At 34.1% G+C, this 21,412-nt stretch overlaps 2 protein-coding genes across 2 annotated transcripts; both read left to right on the plus strand.

Moving 5' to 3' along the window:
- The first annotated feature begins 9,173 nt into the window (after nucleotides 1–9,173).
- On the plus strand, nucleotides 9,174–12,541 carry EXO70E1 (exocyst subunit exo70 family protein E1). The gene has a single exon (XM_086453643.1). The coding sequence runs from the start codon at nucleotides 10,360–10,362 to the stop codon at nucleotides 12,319–12,321; it is 1,962 nt and encodes a 653-aa protein (XP_086309769.1). The 5' UTR covers nucleotides 9,174–10,359; the 3' UTR covers nucleotides 12,322–12,541.
- A 2,456-nt stretch (nucleotides 12,542–14,997) lies between these two features.
- On the plus strand, nucleotides 14,998–20,563 carry LOC147394667 (glycine-rich RNA-binding protein 4, mitochondrial-like). Its single transcript, XM_086454167.1, has 5 exons — nucleotides 14,998–15,138; nucleotides 17,291–17,442; nucleotides 18,296–18,364; nucleotides 18,933–19,039; nucleotides 19,997–20,563. The coding sequence occupies exons 2-5, from the start codon at nucleotides 17,307–17,309 to the stop codon at nucleotides 20,327–20,329; spliced, it is 645 nt and encodes a 214-aa protein (XP_086310293.1). The 5' UTR covers nucleotides 14,998–15,138; nucleotides 17,291–17,306; the 3' UTR covers nucleotides 20,330–20,563.
- The last annotated feature ends 849 nt before the right edge of the window (nucleotides 20,564–21,412 follow it).

Consider the following 21,412-nt stretch of genomic DNA (forward strand, 5'->3'; position numbering starts at 1 on the left):
TGGGTATTTTGAATTTTGATTTATTTAGTCATTCTATAGATTTTTTAATGTTTTCATATATTCTAATATGAATACATATTATATAAAGTTCTTCGATTTTTCATATAAACTATGCATTGGAGTTTAAAATGTGTATAATTTTATTACCTATAATTATAAAGAAGATGAATTTTAATTTTTGAAAAAAATCATTAACTCAAATTTTTAGTAGAATAAATTGTAATTAAGTTGATAGTTTTGCAGATAATGTGTTGATTTTTTAAAAGGAGAAAAAATTTTATACTGATTCCACATTTTTTTTCTTATTTGAGACGACTCGGTTTCGTTCACAAACGAGACAAGACGTCAAAAAACATTCATTTACGATAGATAACAAAGATTTGAGAGAAAGAAAAAAAAAATTAGAGAAGTGATAGGGATTAGGTCACTTTCATTATTTTGGATGAGTCAACAACATTGACAAAAAGTCGTGGTGTAAACCTAATCCTGTATTTCGTCGGGTACCACTAATTTCTACGATTTCTTGGAGTGTGAGATAAACCTAAATTTCTCAATTTGATTTCGCTTTGATATTAATATCATTTTGATTTTTCTTCCTATGAATCTAATCTCATGTACCCTATGTACGATTTTTCATAATTCTCCATTTGAATTGGTGATGTAGACACAATTGCGAAAGGTAAATCGACTTTTTGACGTAAGTGCACCTAAAATAATTATCACTTGTACCTACCGAATTTATCAATTTTTCTTCCTCCCATTGTCACTTTTTGCCCGTCGTTTCCTTTTCCCATGCTAGCAAACAAACAATCCTTTTTTGTTTTTTTTATCCTCTTCTTTACAACGAAGCAACCTAAAGAAAGATATATATTTTTCCTCTCCTTATATTTTCTATTTGTTGTCGTCTATTATAATGGTAAAATGATAGAAATTTAGGGTTTCATTTGAGGTAATTTTAAGATTTCCTTCTTTATTTCCCTTCTTCCTTTTTTCTACTTTCAGTTAATCAGATAAAAAAAAAAAAATATAACTTTTTGTCAATCCATGTCAATAGTCTAGTGTTGACATGGTCTGAACCATGTTGATAGGAAGCTATCAATATGGCTTAAACCATATCAGATGAGCCCTATTGACACAATAAGGTTTCAAGTTTTTATTTGTGTCAATAGGGATCATTGGAGATGGCCTATTACATGTTGAAAAATCAGTGTCAACACATAAAAATAGTATTCATTGAGCCTTCCTTTTCTTTTCTAACATATTGTCTTGTCTTGCTCATTGACTCATTGTTCATTGAATCTGTTTGAAGTTCTTTGAATTCAACATTCCATTTTTATTGAAATTGTTGAGTTCAATGGTGAATTCACTAGGGCTTAGACCCATAGCTCAATTGGTTTGACACATTGCAAAGCAACTTTGAGGTTGTGAGTTCAAGTCTAGCTTACCCATAAAAAAATGGTGACTGCATTAAAAAAATTTTAATGTATATATCTCGATTGACACACATCTATTGAAGTAATCTGTTGAAATTTGGCTTTATATAGGTTTATAGTGGAATAATCGATCGAAAAATACAAGAATTAAGATTTCCAATTCGTCCAAAGTAATTTTCTTTTTTTGTTTAAGGGGATGTACTTACATGAAATGGTAGGTGCAAATAGAGCGACCCCCAAGTATGGACACATGTATTGTCCAAATGTATGGTTAGACACCATGTGGGATCCGAGAAGATGATCATTTGTGTTAACATGATAAGCATTTAGGGGTGCACATTGGATCGGGTCAAATCGAGAATCGAACCAAAGTATTTTGGATTGGGTTGGTTTGGCTTTAGCATGCTTTGGTTCGGTTTTGGGTTGTAAAAAAAAAAATCGATTGATTTGATTTGGTTCTCAGTTCAGGGGTATCATAAAATGGAACCAACTGAAAATTGAACCAATATATAATTTATTTATTTAACAAATAAAATAAATCTAAAACTCATTCTATCTTTCATCTCTTCTCTCTTCCTTTTCAAGTGTGGAACTTAACAAACTCTAGTCGTCATCTCCCTCACTAGTCAAGTCAACGTCACAACCACGTCAAAAAATCGAAGAGATAAGATCTCTCTCTCTCTTAAATTGACATTTCATTTGGAACATTGGTGTGCACAGATGATGGTCACAGAACCATAGATGCTTCTCACTCGTATCTCGATGAAAAACATATACGATTTTATAAACACATTCACGTCAAAAAGGTCTCCAACATTTGGGACATTGAGTCGTGTTACTGGAATAATATTGAAATTGGTCGTTTGGGTTTGGGAACTGAGAATCGCAACCAAGGTCGATTTTGGTTGGTTTGAATCCATGGGGTAATTATATTGATTTCGGATTTGTAGAATCGATCATGTTTGATTCGGTTCCAACTTTACCACTAAATCAAACCATGTACACCCTTATAACTAGGTACATTTTTGTTGATCATTTAATTGTGGTAACTCTCTAGCAAGGGTAACCCAAATTGTCAAATCCCAAGAAAGATCAAGGATCATGATCAAAAGGAATCAAAGTGCAATCAATGACTAAATTGAGACCAATTATTGAAGCCAAAATTTATATAAATTTTGGTGGTGGTCCGATGTGATGTATCGGACCAAGTTGGATTTGGTGGGAGAGACCAAGTCCGATATTTTATATCTAACTAGTTAGAGAATTGGTCCCCCACATGCCACATATCCAACCAAACTTGAATTTATTAGGCACTTAAACCTTTGGCAGTACTGGGACATTCTTATCTTTTCAAATCAAATATCTTTAGGGTACATTTATCATTCTACCCCTCTTGCAAATCTTGAAACACCTAAACACATCGATTTTGCATTTACATTCCTTGAGTTCACCTTGTGACACCCAAAAATATGATCCAATGCCACAAGGTTGTAGAAGACAAAATTCCATGAGCTTTAAAAAATTTAAAAAAAATATATATATTTTTTTTCTGTTTAATTTTAATTTTAAATTTGGGAGTTCTATGAAAATTCGGTAGCCATCCATTTTCAAACCTTGGATCGAGCCAAACAAATGTTTTTGGAATCTTTTATTTTAAATCTAAGTCTTTCCACGAAATTTAGAGGGTTGTGGTGTTAGATTGCCAACGTGGTAATCCATTAGAGCACAAAGACCCACAATAAGAGTTAAAATCTTACTTAGTAAGTAAGGTAAGTGTTTATCCTATGAAATCAATCTCATGCATTATACCCATCGAGGCTTAACTGAAATGGTAAGAAGGGTCTGAGTTTGCTCCCAATGTCGTGACTTCAAGTCTCTCTATATACCCCTCCACAAAAATGTGACTACTTACTTGTCGTAATACATGACTCGGTGGGAAGATGTGTGCGGCCCAGGGAGATTAGCCACACCAAAGGTGGGGATGCTCCTTGGGTTTCACAATAAATAAATAAAATCCCATGTATTATAAACTGGACATAATTAATAAAGTCGATCCGATTAAATATAATCGAAATTTTCTAAAGACCCCAATTTTCTTATAATCGATGTTTCATACATGGAATCAATTGAAAGTCTGGTTTGTGTAAATTATTTTAGAATGTAATTTTTTTTTCTCAATATATGATTTTAGAAAAGATGATGTGTGAGTCAAAATTAACAAACTATCATCATAGGATTTATTATTATGTAGGAAAAGATGAGAGTTCATAAAAAGATTGAGAGTTAATTCGAGGTGTTGGATTAACAAGAAAAAAATAAACTTCACAAATACCATAATTTGATTAAATATTTTTCTAATTGTTAATGGACTTGAGATACTAAGAATTTTTCTCCGATTAATGGGAAGATCCTTCAATAATACATATTAGTTCCTTCGAGCACTTCTAACTTCATGAAGAAGCTAGAAGTGATTCCAGAATGTTTTGTACAAATTACAAGAAAAAAAAAAAAAGATAAAGAAAGAAATTGGCATCACTCCAATAATTCCTTGATTAGATTTTTTTTATTTTAATATTTTAATATTAACTTTGAATTATAACCATTCAACATTCATGATCCTAGTGACATCTGTAGTCACTAAAAATATGAGAGAGAGAGAGAGAGAATATTCATCATTTTGCATTGAATAATGCTGAAGTGACGTCATTGGACCTCACATTGCACACCGTGACGTAAAAGTGTATGAGAATCATAGATACTTTCCTCAAGATACGAGTAAAAACATTTATGATTCTTATCCACTTTCACTTCAAGATCTACGATATGAGGTCCAAGCTTGAGGTCATTCCAACACAACTCTTTTGCATTTAATGTGTGTTTGGCAACACTTCGGTGGTTGTCTGAATGTAGGTGGTCCACTTTTAAAATTCAGACTTCATAAGTTTTATTTTTATTTAATTCATTTCAGAATCGATATTTAATAATTTTGAACCAATGGAGGGGGACGTTGGATGAGAATTTTGAAGTTTGATTTCTAGTTTCCAGACTTCACATGTTTCTAGACTTTAAACTTCAAATTTCAAAAATGTTACCAAACATAGTCTTTGACAAGTCAATACCATTGGCCAAAAGTAAAGGGGTAAATCTAAACTTGCAATTCATGGGGGCAACACTAATTTGAATGATTTCATGGGAAGAGAGGTAAACCTTAAATTTTCAATTATATTATGCTTCAAAATTAATTTTATTTTGATTTATTTTTTCAATGAATCTAGTCTCATGTACCCTATGTACTATTTTTCATAACTCTCCCTTTGAATTGGTTGATAACTCTCCCTTTGAATTGGTGAGGTAGACACAACTATGAAAAGGTAAAAGAACTTTACAAAAAATAGAGCATATTTATTTCCATCTTTAAGATTGTCTATCCTTCATACCTTGAGAATTACATAGGGACAAAACATTCAATGATTTCTTAACAAGACACTGTAGAGGAGATCGAATCGGTGAAAAATAATTTACCTAATAGGTTAAGATACTGAGAAGATGACGACTCTCGAAAGTTTAAAAAATATATATAAATAAATAAATAAAGGGTTTTGACTAGAAGTCGAAGATGAGGGTATTTAGGTCATTTCTTGTTAGACTTTTGATTCTTATAAAATAGGATTATGCCATCAATTTGAAAACACGGGGGTATCTAAAATAATAATCAAAACATGGAGGGGTTATGTCTAGATCACCCGAATATTTAAAGTTTATAAACTTGTTTAATAGATTGTTGTTCTTTTCAAAGACATTTAAGACAAAAAGGTTTTCTTATTAAACCCTTGGTTCAACTATTACTAAAGTTAAAATCCTTCCCATGATTGTAGTGGAAAATTCAAAAATCAAACCAATATTTTTTAAAATCGGACACAACCAATAATGTCGATTAGGTTCTTATAGATCCAAAATTTTCTAAAGACCCTTGGGAGTCAGAATTTGTCCTATATGACTTAAAAGTTTTGGATTAAATTGATTTTTTTTTTAGGATGATTTTTATGGTGAGCAGAAAATCCTCACAAAAAATCAATGATTTATCACGCTTCAATTGAAGATTAAAACACTCTTAAAACATTTATAATCTCAAAATTAAAAAATACTATAGAACTCATTCAAACAATTTTAGTAGATGTTTACAATTATGATTAGGCTTGTATAAAATCCTAAACTCAGAAGTATAGAAAGCTAGCAAAAAAAGAAGAAGATATATTTACTATTTTATAAAACAATAAATATTTTCCACTTATTACATCAAATATTTTAATGACGGATATGGGAATTTACCATTTTGAAAATTAAAATGAATATTCTATATTGTCTTGGGTGAGAATTAAAATGAATATTCTACTGTCTTGGGGTATTTTTTTTTTTCAATTTTCAGGACATGTTTTCGATCAAGGAGCTTCAATTGTCACACCAACTTTTGCTAACGCCACCCCTATGCATGTGTTAATTCTTTGGTGATTACTTATGAAATTGGGGTGCCTTTAGTAAAAGTTTGTGTGGCAATATAATCTCTTTTTTATAAATCAACATTTTTCATATGTTATTATTTTAATTTTTAATTAAGAAATTAATTGTGAATCTGACTTAGGGGTCAAGTGTTCTTTCAATGGGATTTGACATATTAAGCATTATTCATCGATGATCTCAAATATCATTAACATGAAAATCTTATCTCAAATATTTGCGATCAGTTGAACAATTATAAAGTTGATATTATATTTTTATTAAACTAAAAAAAAAAATAAATAAATGAAAAATAAGTATATTTTTAAATTTTCATAAGAAATGATAAATCAATTGAACCAAATTCAATATGCGTTTGATCACGGATCAATTTTGAAAAATACATGATTTCGTCTTTTTAAAATTTTGAGCATTAAGTCTCAATATGGGTATTTGAGTTTGGTACCCAATATGAACATTAATTCCTCAGGGGCCACCCTCACTTACTTGGTGCATGTTATGTGCGGACATTGCAGGTGTCTCGAGACTTGTCTTTGGACAAGACCATGGTCTATGGACTGGGCAAGACCCAAATATGTGGTCATTGCCCAATCCATTATTTATTTGGATACTCGATTATAATAAATAAAAAAAATAAAAAACAAAAAACAAAAAAATGTGAATTGAAATTGTTAAATGGAACGTCCCATGGGGGACACTTTTCTTAATGGAAGTCGTCTCCAATGATAGAATTGAGTGTGGGAATTGGATTCGCATGACTTCCCCTACTAAATTGAAAATAAGACTAACGGATGATGACGATGTCAAAATACAGGAAAAATTGTGGTCTACAAGGAGAGCTCCTTTGACTTTTAAATAAGAAGACTAAAACAAGTAGAGTTTTATTTTATTTTTTAATTTTTTAAGTCAAATTCAAGTATTTTTTTTATTATATCCCTTAATAGTTAAATAATTCCCTCTAAACCTTGTTTAAATCTAGTTACCAACTCCACTGGCCCCCTCTCACAAAATTGTTTATTATATAAATGATTATTTAACCCTCATTTACAATAAAAATAATAATACTTATATGTTCAATAAAAATATTATTTATTTTTAAAAGATAAAATATGCCCTCTTGGGAGTATAGTTAATTCATTTTCTTCGTTGATAGAATATAAAGATGTTGTACACTAAAACAATCCATTACCGTTAATATCTGATGATCTGTATGTTAAAAAATCTAAAATAATGGTAGATTCGCATTGACAATCAATTTTATGAGGAAAAAAACAAATAATTGGAATTTAATATTTTTGAATTAAAAGTAACTAAAAAGAATATAATTTTAATGATAAAAATTTAAAATTTGAAAAAAAAAAAAAAAAAGAGGGGGAATCTACCAAGATTTTCGGATTTGCAGTATGTAACTCATATTGCATATCCTAGTGTGTAAGAATCACAAATATTTTTTATCGAGATACGAGTCAAAAATATCTATGATTCCTACACAATTTCACGTTAAGAAGTACAATATGAGGTACAATCTCGAAGTCACTCCAGCACGACTCTATGTAATACAATATTAAGGATCCGAATAGGAACAAGAAGCATTTTCATCTTCCCATGTTGGATATTTTAACCAAAATTGGCCGATGATATAATTATCTTATTGTAATTTATACTCATTTAATGCACATTAACGATACAAGGGAGAATATATAACAAACCTAAAAAAGTAAGGTTCGGACGAGAATTATTTAAAATTTAAGGGAGAATATATAAATAATACTTGACTTTGGACCGACCTTAAAAGATTAGTCGAATAATAGAAGAACTATTCTAAGTTTGAATAAAAGAAAGAGACAAAGAAGAAGAAAAAGAGGATGGTTTTAATAATGTTAGTCTTACTTTGCTATTGGTCAATTGAGTGGGAGGTATTATTATCAATAACTATTGTGCTTCACTTTTTTACTGCAACATGCTTTATTTTTTTCAATGAAGTCTCACCAACCTACAAAACCCTAAACAATGATAAAAATTATTGATATTTAGGAAAATCGAGTGTTTTTCAAAATTTGAATTTACGAAGGTCGATGACCTATCGAATTTAGTTCATCTAAGTTCTTTAGTGAATTTATCTGAAAATACTCTGACAATCAAATTAGTGATTTTTTAATTATTTATTATAAAATATAGGTTTGAGAGATGAAACTATAATATACGAATCAAGTCAGTGAGAATTTTGATAGAATGTAAAGCTTGAAAGACAAAATTATGATTGCAATTGTACATGAAACGTTCGCCATTTTCGAATTGTGAGTAATTTATTTTTTCTAGAGTTGCAATGTTATTTGGATTGTTAAGTTACTAACTTAAGAAAAGATATATAACTACACAAACTTTCATTTATGTAACCTAACAAATGAGTGGGATTAACTACATCATTTTTTTATTAGAAACTAATAGGCAATTCTGGATCCCTTTTTATTAGAACTGATTCAAGTCATGTCTCTTAGAATCAAATCAATTGATAAAAACTACGTCCAAACCTGACCTGAAGTTATATTCCCTTTAAAACAGTCAATGGGTCGGATCAGACTTGAAATGCAATTTGTTCCAATCCAATAACTTTGAGTTTGAATTGATGGTTTGGATTTTCGATATGATATCTTATTGGAACATATATGGATCAACCATGTATCGATCCGATAAGATCCCTATCCAATAATATGTTAGAACATATATAAATTATGTTATATATTTGTTGAGATATATTAAGTTTATTTAAATTTTGTTCATAAAATCGGATTTGGCCAGATACAAACCCAATCTAATTCTAAATGGATTGGGATTTGGATCTCACATTTTGAGATCCGATAAAACTCGTTCCGATACTTATCGAATCAGTCCTGGATTCGATCCTTATTGGATCTGTACCAAATCAACCCCAATCCGATCCGAACGGAGCCCCTTGACATACTTATCGCCCTCCCCCCTTCTCAACCAACCACACACACACACACACACACACACACACACACACACACACACATCTCAGTCTTACCATTGACACCCCTCTTTTAACTTTCCTTGAAATACTTTTTTTTTTGTTTGTAGGGTTTCACCATTTAAAGTCCAAGCTATCAAATTTCAGAAAAGGACAAAAGTGGGTGTGTTTTTTAATTTCCTATAATGTTAAAGGATCATGTCGAAAAATATAGTTGTCTTCAAAGACTACAAGTCAAAGCTCCATATCTCCATAGACGAACAAAAGCAGAGAGAAGTTGCAGAGATCCAACTCCGAAGTTGCAGAGAATCTTCAATCCTCAAACCAAATTCACAAATACAAAGCTTGCGGTTCACTTCTCTTCTTTTCTCTCACAATTTTTCTATTTCTCTCTAATTTCTTCATCGATTCCACGTAATTTCTCAATTAGAAACCCTAAGTTTTTTAATCCCCCTCTCTCTCTCTCTCTCTTGCTTGTTAGTTCGTTGAGGGCTTCGTTTGTGGACATCGCGGGAATCAAGGTTTCTTCGAAAAGTTGTTATTTTTTTACTGGTTTGTCTATCGAATTCTGTTGTTCGATTTCAGTTAACCTAATTAGTTGGGTGTGTGTTTGTTTTTGTGTTCTTTTTGGTCTGGTTTCGTTTTTCATACACGAGCGAAATTAGGGTTTCTGTGGAAGGTTGTTGGTTAGATATTTTTCTGGTTTTGGTGATTCTTGTGTTGATTATTGAGTGATCTTGAGTTGTTTATTTCGAGATCGTAACTAGATTCAACCTATGTAATTTGATTTTATTATTTTCTGCTTAGAATTGTGTGAAATTGTCTGTTTGATTCGGTTGCATTTCTCTGAAACAGTACAAGAGGATTTAAGAGAAAGAAACAATGAGATTTTTGTTTAATTATTGAATCTCTCTGGTTAGAATTTCATGTGATTGATCCCAATTTGTCTTACTGAGATGGATTTCTTGGAATTTTCGTTGTTCCTTGTTTCTGTGGGTGCGTAATCTCAGAAGAAAAGTCTGAAACCAATACTAATTTGATTTCGTTCCATGGTTCCGTACCTCTAAACTTCTTCCTAATCCATTCGCACAAAGGGAGAAGTTTGTCATTCTGTCTGTCTGCGTGCAAGTTTAGGACTCCGTTTCTGGTCATTTTTCTTTGATCCTTTTTCCAATTCTATTTCCATTTCTCCCTCATTGTTGGAGACTTTGTGGAGTTTCTCTGTTGGAAAATTCTAAGCGACCAATAATTTTTAGTGCTTGTATCATACAAGTACGAGTCGGGTTTGGGTTTGGGTTTGGAAAGAAAATATTCAGGTTTCATTCAAGGGAGTAGGATTCAGGCTTCTGGTATTTGTACACTTTGAATTCAAGGCTTAAGTCGAGCTCTGTGGTTTTTGTTTCTCTGGTCATCTTATCGGCTATGTCCACAAATGAAGAAGAAAATGTGATTGCTGCAGCACAGAAACTTGTAAGGGCATTAGGGACAAATAAAAACCTAACTGATGAAATGAGAACTCTCTTGGAAGATCTTGATACCCGATTGTCCACCATGAACGTAAACTCTGAAAATGAAGTAGGGGGAATAAGTGAGATTGGAAAACAGCTCAGCTCTGTTAAGGATAAGGTGATGAGTTGGGAATCGGATGAATCTATGATATGGGACTCCGGTCCGGAGGCAGCTTCGGAGTATTTGCAAGCCGTTGGTGAAATTCAAAGATTGGTAGAAATCTTAGGAAGCGGAAGCTTGTCTTCGAAGGAAGGTGGAGAGGAGGGCGAGCTTCTACGCCAAGCCCACATTCTTCTTCAGACGGCAATGGCAAGGCTCGAGGAAGAGTTCAGCCATATTCTTGTTCAGAATAGACAAGCATTTGAGCCCGAACACATGTCTTTCCGTTCATGTGAAGAGTACATTGTAGATGAAGACTCTTTTATCTCTGTCGAGGATGACCCAATCGAGGAATCACTTCGTAGAGATAGTAGTAGCAAAGGTTTGGAGGAATACATCATCGATTTGATCCAGCCAAATGTAATTCCCGATTTGAAAAACATTGCGAAAGTGATGTTCACTTCGAATCATGACCAAGAATGTTGCCAAGCTTACACCAGCGCCCGTAAAGATGCTTTGGACGAGTGCATGTTGGTACTTGAAGTGGAGAAACTGAGCATTGAAGAAGTGTTGAGGATGGAGTGGAGTAGTTTGGATCTCAAGATCAAAAAATGGATGCGTGCTATGAAGGTTTTCGTGCGGGTTTATCTCACCAGTGAGAAATGGCTCTGTGACCAGATTTTTGGGGCGCTTGGGTCACCTAATCCAATTTTTTTCGTCGAGATTTCAAAGGCTTCAATAATGCAACTCATGAATTTCTGTGAAGCCATAGCCATTGGGCCTCGTCAGCCAAACAAGTTGTATAGGATCCTTGACATGTATGAGACGTTGGCGGAGCTTCTCCCGGATATAGATGCCTTGTACTTGGATGAAGCTGGCTCTATTCTTAGAATTGAGTGTCACGAGGGTTTAAGGAGATTGGGTGATTCTGTTTGGGGAAATTTTTATGAATTTGAGAATGCGGTTAGATCAAATACGTCGACGAACCCATTCGCTGGAGGTGGGATCCATCATCTAACAAAGTATGTCATGAATTACATCAAGGTCCTTACTGATTACAGTGAGACCCTTAATTTTCTTCTTAAGGACCATGGTTGTCAAGATCCTTTGTCATCATTGCTGCCCAGTATGAACCCAGTTGAAGAAGAGGGGAATGAGGGTGGAAGGTCTAGAGACAGTTCTACCCCACTGGCTCATCGTCTTAGAGCGATTACTTCAGTTCTAGAATCAAACCTTGATGGTAAATCGAAGTTGTACAAGGATGGTTCTCTACAACACTTTTTCCTCTTGAACAACATATATTACATGGTTCAAAAGGTGAAGGACTCTGAACTCAGACCCTTTTTCGGGGACGATTGGATCCGACAACACAATGGGAAATTCCAACAGCACGCAATGAACTACGAGAGAGCCGCTTGGAGCTCAATCCTTTTTCTACTGAAGGATGATGGGATCTATCATCATGGTTCTAGTTCCGTATCTAAGACGATTCTTAAGGAAAGGTTCAAGAGCTTCAATCTTGCTTTCGAGGAGATTTACAAGAGCCAGACAGGGTGGTTGATTCCTGACCCTCAGCTTCGGGAAGATCTTCGGATATCGGTGTCTCTGAAAATAATCCAAGCGTACCGAATATTCTTAGGCAGATACACTAGCTATCTGGATGGTGGAAGGCACAGTGAAAGGTACATCAAGTATAGTGCAGACGATCTGGAGAATTACCTCTTGGATCTATTTGAAGGGTCCCCGAGATCATTGCACAATCCTCGCTGGAAATGAACTTGCATCACCTCTTGGATCTATTTGAAGGGTCCCCGAGATCATTGCACAATCCTCGCTGTAAATGAACTCGCATCGGGTCTCAAGTTTGAGGTTGTTTCTTTCTTGTTATATGTATTGTCTTTAGCTTTTTTTCCTTCTATGTTCTTGTATTGTTATTTTATGTCCAAGTTTGCAGTTTGTATTTTAATCACACTGATCCAATCATTCTCAAGCAATCTGTAGTCGTAATTTTTGTTCTTTTTTTTTTTTTTAACTTTTGTACTTCTTTCTTATGAAAATATAAATTGAGAATACGATAATTTTAGCTAAATTTGCTCGGTGTTTCCTTCGATTGCCTTTGTATGCTTACTTTAATTTATTTCCATCTTCAACGTTCTGTCATGGACCTAAACCCTCGTTACCTAACACATTCGTGTGGCACTCAAGTTAATCTCCACGATCTAGCTCAAGTCAACCTTATCCATGTGTCCTAGGAGTCTCGGCAACTCACTTAGGTCCACACTAGTGTAGAACTTGGAAATGTTCCTTATATTTCTTCGTATTCTGATCGAATTTTAATGGATGAAGGAACCAACATGTCTGATCAAGTTATTATTATTAAGGCTTGAATATTACTCCAACACCTATGGGGCCATCATTGGGAATTTGACCACATGAGATACATCTGATGGACTAAAACCCCCCATTAGTATCCAACTTCACTTGTTTATCTCTGATTTTTTTTTAACAGATAAAAATGTCTCATCAGATAAATTCAAGCCGCTCAAGATGATCAACCCACATCACTAACCACCTATAAAATTGAAAGAAGAAATCCGACAAATCCACTCTCATCTTCCTGTGAAATTCTTAAAAAATAAAAATAAAAACAAATCCATTAAACTCGTTAGGCATCCAACACCGAAAAAAAAAAAAAAAATTCCAAAATTCAAAATAATTCTGTGTTTTACGGACTGTTCGTTTCCTTCAAATAAAAACGCTACAACATTTAAGATAAAGAAGCAAGTAAAGCTAGAAGAGCGGTGGCTGGCTTCTGCCCCACCTTTATCATCAGGTGGGGATCTACTAATGAGTTGATTTTTTAGTTGGCATTTAATGTAGATTGGGACCATTATTTTATGTCTCAGCCTGGGGGGTGGGGGGCGGGGCAGCGCAGACAAGCGCCAAGTCCTGGTCCTTTCAATCCAGACCCATTCATTGTGAGACCAATTCCCAATCTTAATGAGTCATGGCCAAGTCAAGCGATAAGATGGAGGCACGGGTGGTCTATGTTGTCTCAGGACTCAGTAATTTGGATTTTCTAAACCATAGATACGACACTGGAACTGTGAATTGGGACATATAGGTTTAATGGTGGTGGTTGAGGTTTAATGAGTGAGAATGATTTGACTCTGAGATGCATGGATTCATTCGATGTCAAATTTCGAAGAGAATTTTCCATTTTTAAGATTCATCCAAAGTCAAATGACATATGGTTTTGAGGAAGATGTGTGAAATTGTATCTTCGACATATGTCTAACAAGTGATTACGATTTATCCCAAGTCAAAGAGGAATCGAGATAAATCCAACAAATGTAAAAGCAATAATAATGAACACGCACTCTCCCTACTCATCGATATCGTGCCACCAAGCACTTTTTGACATTGATAGAGGTGCTTTCATTCTTAGCAAACGGAGGTCCTCACTACACTCCAATATAAATACGTAGGCCCTCACTCACTCGCCATGGTTACTAAGGGTTCCAAGGATTCAAGAGTAGGAATGTTAATGGATGTGATTTGGAATCAAGTAGGTAGATTAACAAAAACCGAAGATTTCACATAGTAGTTTTGATAAAAAAATCAATATGATTTATTTCGTACCCTTCACTCATCTCTATAATTTAGTCTACAAAAGGTAACAAATTAGAAAACGAGAACCCAAACGTGTTTCCAAAGCGGAGACAACCCGGGTTTTGGGATCCAACTTGAGTTGGGTCAGGTTGTATGTGACTAGGACTGCCAATGGTTCGGATCATACCCAAACCCCGATTCATTCCAATTGGACAATTTTACCTGAATTAAGGATTTGGGTTTTCAATAAAGACCCAATCCAATGAGAATCCAATCTCATAAATTGGATCAACCATCTCCCAATCTGATTGGGATCCAATTCAACAATGTGTTTATAATAAACAAAATATTCATATTTATATTTTATTATTTCGATATATTATGAATATTGTATTTTAATATATTTATATTAAATTGAATCAGGTTGCATTATAACTGATCTGAAAACTAGGACGTAAATGGGTCGGGCTGATTTAGCAAGAAGCGTTGGTCCTATGCCCGACCCAAAGGCCACTTGGATTCAGGCTCTGGATCAGGCCTACTGAGCCTGGCTTTGAGCTGGATTACAATTAGATTAAAAAATAATTTTTTAGTTAAAATACATAGACTTTTAATTAAAAGAATTTGACAAAAAAAAAAAAGGTTGAAAATGACCTATCAGGCAGGTTTCCAGTTGAATTTGGATCAGATCCGGGTCCGATAAATTTCTTTCTCACTGGATCAGTACCAATTTGGTTCCAATCCAATCTGAATCCGATCCATTAACAGCCCAAGATCCAAATTGCCCCCAAACCTAAAATACCTCCCAAGTTCCCTTGTTTCATCTAACGGTCCAAATTGCACTCCTAACAATGAAACTTTAACGGACCAGATTCACTTATACCACAAATAAATATCGTTCAACTTTCATTTGGGAAACCCTGGTGTCATCAAACTGAGGGTTTTAGTCTGAAAGAAAGAAAAGAAAGCTAAAGTTCGAAGGTACGCTTCTTCTTACTCTCTATCTAGCTCTCGTTCTTATCATTTTGAAACCCTAACCCTAGATTTTATTTTCTAGGGTTTTGAAACCCTAAAGAGGGTGCTATTTTTTGTTCCATCTTCTCTCTCTTAGAGGTTTTAAAAAATCTTAGTTGTAACTAAGCTTCTGCGACCGATCATTTGTGTTTCGAGATCACAAATGGTGGGAAGTTTTCTATTTAGTTTCATTTGTTTGATGAGCTACGAACCATTTAGAGTGGAAGATAATGGTGGTTTTTAGGGTTTATTTGTGGAATCCATGGTTTCAAAGCTCAGTATTACGTCTTGTCTCGTTCACCACAACTACCGAGTTGACTCGACCGAGTCATCTCGTTTCAGACTATATAAATCATTTAACTCGGTTTGCGATTATTTATTAAACTATTTTTTATATTCTAATATAATTGGATTAGAAGATTCTTATTCTAATATTACGTTTTCTAAAGATAATAAATGTTTAAATTATTAAAAATTTATTATTTTTATAAAAGAAAGACAAAAACCCAGTTGAATCGTTTGAGTTTTATTGACTTGGAAGATCGATCCTCCATGAATGATACTGAGATGACTCGGGTGAGTAGTCCGAGTCTTGGACGATTTTTAAGACCATGGTGTATTTATTTATTTATTGTGTTATCTGGACATAAAATAGTAGTTTTGGGATTACTTCATATTTATACAATTTTTTTTTTTAGCTACTATGTTACACATACACTTGTAAATGTTTGAAATATAGATGCTTTGTTCATGTCCTGTACCATTGTACATATATATGTTTTGGGAATTTATTTGAACAATTTTGTATCTCTAATAATTTTCTGACTCAAAAAATTTCACTCGGTTTGTACTTGGCTGATGTGGCAAGGGTACAAAACTGTTGATCTTTTCCTTGTGTATCCCGAAGAAAAGATCTATGGTTCTATGCCCTTGTGATGATAGACTAATTTAAAATTTTCGAGTCCAAAAATCACGACTCATTTTGTATTGTATGTGCTTGCTTGAATGTATGTGAGTTTTCTTTCTTGTTAAGTCCTTTATAATTAGTAAAAGGGTAGGAAGTACTTGATTAAGTAATGAAACAACGGTATCAAGGGATTGCACTTCTTCTGTTTGACTGTTTGAGGTTTGAAGGAATTCTATCCAATATAACTTATTCTCTTCCTCTCTTCTCTGCGAGTATTGGCATGGAGAGAGGGGCAACATGATAGGTGATATGAGAAAACCATAGTGACAAATTATCTGCAATTTTTTTTTGGAAAAAATCTTATTATTTTTGTTTTTTAAATACTATTTTTTATTTAATATGTAAAACACACACAGACACACATATGTATATTTACGTTTTTTTATACTTGCAATAATTATTTTTTTACTTTTTAATCTGTCTGATGTTTTCCTGATTTTTTGTGAAGCTTTCTCTTGTCAAATTATTCCCGAACCCCAACTTTGTCACCATGGAGAAAACTGTAACCTATTTCGGCCTATCTGTGTTTCAATAACGGATTATCTCTTATTCACTTGCCTGTCCGTCTCAGACGCACAGACGTCTGCACAAGTGTGTTCATACCCTTATTTATTTGATTAGTTGTTCTTGACACCCATTGGGGTATGCATAATGGGAACTGAGGTGTATATCATTTAATGTAGTCGTGGGTCCTATTTTGTGTTTTCTGATCTACTTTGTGGTAAGGTTTCCTTCATTTCTATGGAATTCAATGGTGATACCCAAAGATTTATCTGATCTACTTGTTACAAGGCATATGCTTCCTCAAGTCAACGTTGTTTTTGACTAATAAATTATCTTTTCGGATAAAAGAAAAAGAAAGAGTGCAATTACCTTAATGGCTTCATTATTTCATGAACACTTTTTGATGTATTCCAAGGTTATGATTGAGTATTCTTTAGCTCCACCTGAAATTTGTTTGTGAGAAGTTCCTGCAAATGCATATACCTTGACCGCGTATAGACTCTTGTCCATTTTATTTTTTGTGTGTGTGTGTGCAATAAATAATTGTATAACATGAAGATAAGATGCTTATAATTTGTTTTCTTTCTTTTGTTAGATATTTACGAAAAGATTTGATGGATTTTTTTTTTGTGTGTGCCTTTGTTCTAGGTTCTAGGTTTCAACAATGGCTTTCATTAGTAAAGTCGGGAATCTACTTAAGCAGACTGTAAGCAAGCACACCAATTTGGAATTGTCAGGATCCAATCCATCTTTATTCCAAGCAATAAGAAGCATGTCGTCTTCCAAACTCTTCGTTGGAGGTGAGTTTGGTATTCAATTCTGTTATGTCAGACATTTCATTATTTTATCTTGTTGATGATGCCCTCAAATTTGGTGATCTCAGGTTCATTGTTTTCGAAGGCAGCCCTTTTTTGAGAGCCTTGCCATGAGGCAAGCCTCAAGAATATAAGCCTACAATGCCTTCGATCAAAGGCTTATGCCTTATTCAGGAGAGGCATTTTTTTGTTCCTTTTGACAAAGATCCATGTCAAACTGTGGGATGTGTTGCATTTCTTTTCTTCTTCTTCTTTTTGCCCCCCCCCCCCCCCCCCCTCTTCTCCCTTCCCCCTTCTTCATATCATTACATGGAGGTCTTAACTATAACACTTAATTTGCATAAATGTCCTTATCTATATATGTATTACTTTTTTTTTTTTCCTGATTCTAATCTCTAGCAGCCGTAGCTGATCAACAACTCCAATCTTTGGCCCATTTTCTTCCATTAATTACTTATTTCTCCAATATTTCTATTTTTCTCTGAGTGAACCTTTTAACTCCACTTATTTTTAGTCTTGACGGTATTTTTATTATTATTTATTTTATTTTTTTGAACTTGGAGTGGTTGTTACACTATTACTCATTTTTGCCAAGGTGTAGTTGGAATTATGAATCAATGGATGTAGTTAAGTTTTAATTTGATTGATGTGTTTGGAATTTGGATATATTAAGCAAAATTTTGAATTTTTTTTTTAAATTTTTTGAGATGTTTTACTTGATTTTCTTTTTATTTAATTGTTTAACAATGTAAAAATGCATGTTTGTAAGGTTATCCCTCGAGGCTTTGCCTAATGAAATGCCTCACCTCACAGCTTAGCATTTAAAAACACTGTTCAGGTCTATCATATAGCACGGATGACACAAGTCTGAGAGAAGCTTTCACTTCATATGGGGAAGTCATTGAAGGTATTTTTCATGCTTTTCCTTTTTCAGCTTTAGTTGACTGCAAGTTTTTTAATTTTGACTCTGAAATATCTGAGTACTTATGAAGGGGGCACAGTGTGCTGATAATCGGTTTTTATGGTGGGTAAGCTAGGGTTTCTCCGGGCTTAGACCCATAGTTCAGTTGGTTTGACACATTGCAAAGCAACTTTGAGGTTCAAGTCCATAAAAAAAAACTATGTGTTTTAAATATCACTTTCTTTTCCAGTTATATTGTACTTGCATGTGTGCATCATGTGCCTTTTTCATCAATCTATACATGTATGCATGACATGACATGCTAATATTTTTAGGTCAAATTAGATCCCACGTTGACTTGGACCATAAAATGCACAAGTTTTATCCATAAAAGTTGAGCAATGATTGTATTTGGTTACCATGTACCATAATTGAAACAAGAAAAGAGTGAGAAATTGTGAATTTTGTTCTAGCAATAATAGTATGTATGGATGTTTTTCTGTTTTAGTGGTGTGTTTCTGTTACAATCGCTTTGGCTTTTGGTTAGTGCTGAAAAGCATAATATTTCTTGCAGCGAGAGTTATCATGGATCGTGAGACAGGTAGATCCAGAGGCTTTGGATTTGTTAGTTTCACATGTAACGAGGAGGCTTCCAGTGCCCTCCAAGCTCTGGACGGAAAGGTGCTATTAGCAACTTGTTTTAACTTCATTATGTATGTTTTGTACTGGCCCATGTTTGACCTGACGATCATGGTGGCAAAAGATATTGAAAAAGCCAACGTTACATGACTTTACATTGCTAGATATCATTGTCCAATAGCATTTTTTTTTAGAGAGCTTCTATTGCCACACCAACTTTTGCTAATGCCACTCTGCTAATTCTTTGGTGATTTACATGAGTTTGGGGTGGCATTGTTAAAAGTTGGTGTGGCAATAGAATCTCAAAAATTAAGATGGACATTTGCTTATATTTTATGGTACTAATATTAGATAGGGAAAATTTTATTGATCCATGTGAAAAACATAAAAATTCTTATTAAGGTATAAAATGGGAATTTTGTAATACCATTAACATTTTGACATTCGATGCAGCAATGCTTTGGAAAATGGGGATCCTTGTTATCTATTACCTGAAGGAACAAAAGTTAACATTGTCTATTACCTAGTTAGCATTCTACTATGGTATCTGCATTTAAAAGCACGATGTTTATGTTTTTTTTCCATAAAAGGAATGAAATGGCTGTGTATTTTTCAGAATTATTTAAAATTTTGTTTTTCAATGCTAAATCATAATTTCTTTACTTTTTAGTTATATATTTATATTTTCCAAATTGTAAGTACAATTCTGAATTTAATGCAAGACTCGAGTCTTGATAAAAAATTGTCTGCATTTGATTCGAAACTTCTTTGTGACAATTCTATGTAAGAGGGAAATGGTTCATTAAGAATTGTTTTTTAATTGACACCCTAACTTCATACTTTACCCATAAAGAATAGGTAATGGGCAAAGCTAGATAGATGTATGTCAACAAACTATGTTCAATCATATGATAATTAGACGGAGGGTCTTACATTAATGAGCAAATACATGGAAGTCTATGGTCGACTTAAAACTATTTTTTTTGTTCTTCTCTTCAGGATCTTCACGGCCGAATGGTGAGGGTCAATTATGCAACTGATCGGGCAGGAGGATTCCGTAGTGGTGGTGGCGGCTATGGTGATGGTGGCGGCGGTTATGGTGGTGGCGGTTATGGTGGTGGTGGTGGTGGTGGTTATGGGGGTGGTGGCAGCAGCGGCGGTGGTTATGGTGATGCAAGCGGTGGTGGAGGTTATGGTGGCAGAGGCAGTTATGATGATGGAAACAGTGGTGGAGGTTACAGTAGTGGTGGTGGTGGGGGTTATTCCCAAGCTGGTCCTCTAGAAGGCGACTTCAAGGACGATGATGAACCCAAGAGAGAAGCTAACAATTAGTTCTGCTACCGCTGCCGCCGCTCAAGTTTTAAATGAACAGAGAAATTGACTTTTCATCTTTTGAATCTTCTAATTGAGCATCATTTTAATTGCTTATGCAAGTCTGAAAACACAATATGCGATTGTGATGAATTTTGTTTGTTAAGTGGGGATTTGATATCTGAAGATGTTAATAACAATCTTTCGATATGTAGCCCAGTTTTCCAAAGATCGTTGTCTTTTAAGCCTTTTGTATTTTTTGGGGACAGTTTTCCAAAGATGTCATTTAAAATCTCTTTCTTTATTGTTCTTTAGGTTTGATGGTTGAAGGATCCTTTGGTTGAAGTCAAGGGTAAGAAGTAGGAAGTTTTATTGTCTAACTTGAGGACAATGGATTTTTTTTTAAGTTTTCGCAGGGGTTGGGAGAATCTAGGTTTGAAGAAAAGGGCATTTCAATCATTTTAGATAGTCTCTCAAGAAAGATACAAGTCAAGGAGTATGTTGTATGTTGGTAATTATATAATATAAATTTGGGGTATAGTCAAATTATAATGGTGTGGTAATATCACAATCCTTTTTCTTTATTTTTTTTTATGCTAAAATTAGAGAGTTGCTGTTGGCGCCCCAACTTTTTTCCCTTCTTACAACCCAATTTCTTAAATTATTTATGGCACCCCAATTAAAGATTAAAACACTTATTTTGTTACAAAGGTTTGGCTCAAATTATAATCTTGAGTCTCAACATTATAAGACTCTTTCAAACAATTTCAGTAGTTTGTTTAATATTATGATATAAGTTAATATAAAAACCTAAACCCAAAAGAATAGAAATCCAGCAAACACGAACAAACAAATGAGAGAGCTTCTATGGGTACCCCAACTTTTACTTATTCTTAACACTTCACTTATTTTAATTGGGGTGTAATAAGTAAAAGTTGGGGTGCCAGTAGCAGCTCACCAAAATCAACAGGGGTAGGTGTCTCTGGAGTGGCACTACAGACACCTGGCGGTTGACGGTGAAATAGGACTCATGTTGCAACTTCAATATCATTCTTCTTTCTGATAAGTAACTCTTAATAGTTTTAGTCAACAAATGCTGAAACA

Source organism: Akebia trifoliata, chromosome 9, assembly GCF_017979445.1.
Source record: "Akebia trifoliata isolate Shusen 1 chromosome 9, ASM1797944v1, whole genome shotgun sequence".
Lineage (NCBI taxonomy): Eukaryota > Viridiplantae > Streptophyta > Magnoliopsida > Ranunculales > Lardizabalaceae > Akebia > Akebia trifoliata.

Bases quoted from the DNA above. Each gene is read 5' to 3' on its own strand.
- LOC147394667 (XM_086454167.1), top strand. From the start codon at position 17,307: ATGGCTTTCATTAGTAAAGTCGGGAATCTACTTAAGCAGACTGTAAGC. The intron at 17,443-18,295 runs GTGAGTTTGGTA...AACACTGTTCAG, and splicing joins TTCCAAACTCTTCGTTGGAG to GTCTATCATATAGCACGGAT. The intron at 18,365-18,932 runs GTATTTTTCATG...TATTTCTTGCAG, and splicing joins ATATGGGGAAGTCATTGAAG to CGAGAGTTATCATGGATCGT.
- EXO70E1 (XM_086453643.1), top strand. From the start codon at position 10,360: ATGTCCACAAATGAAGAAGAAAATGTGATTGCTGCAGCACAGAAACTT.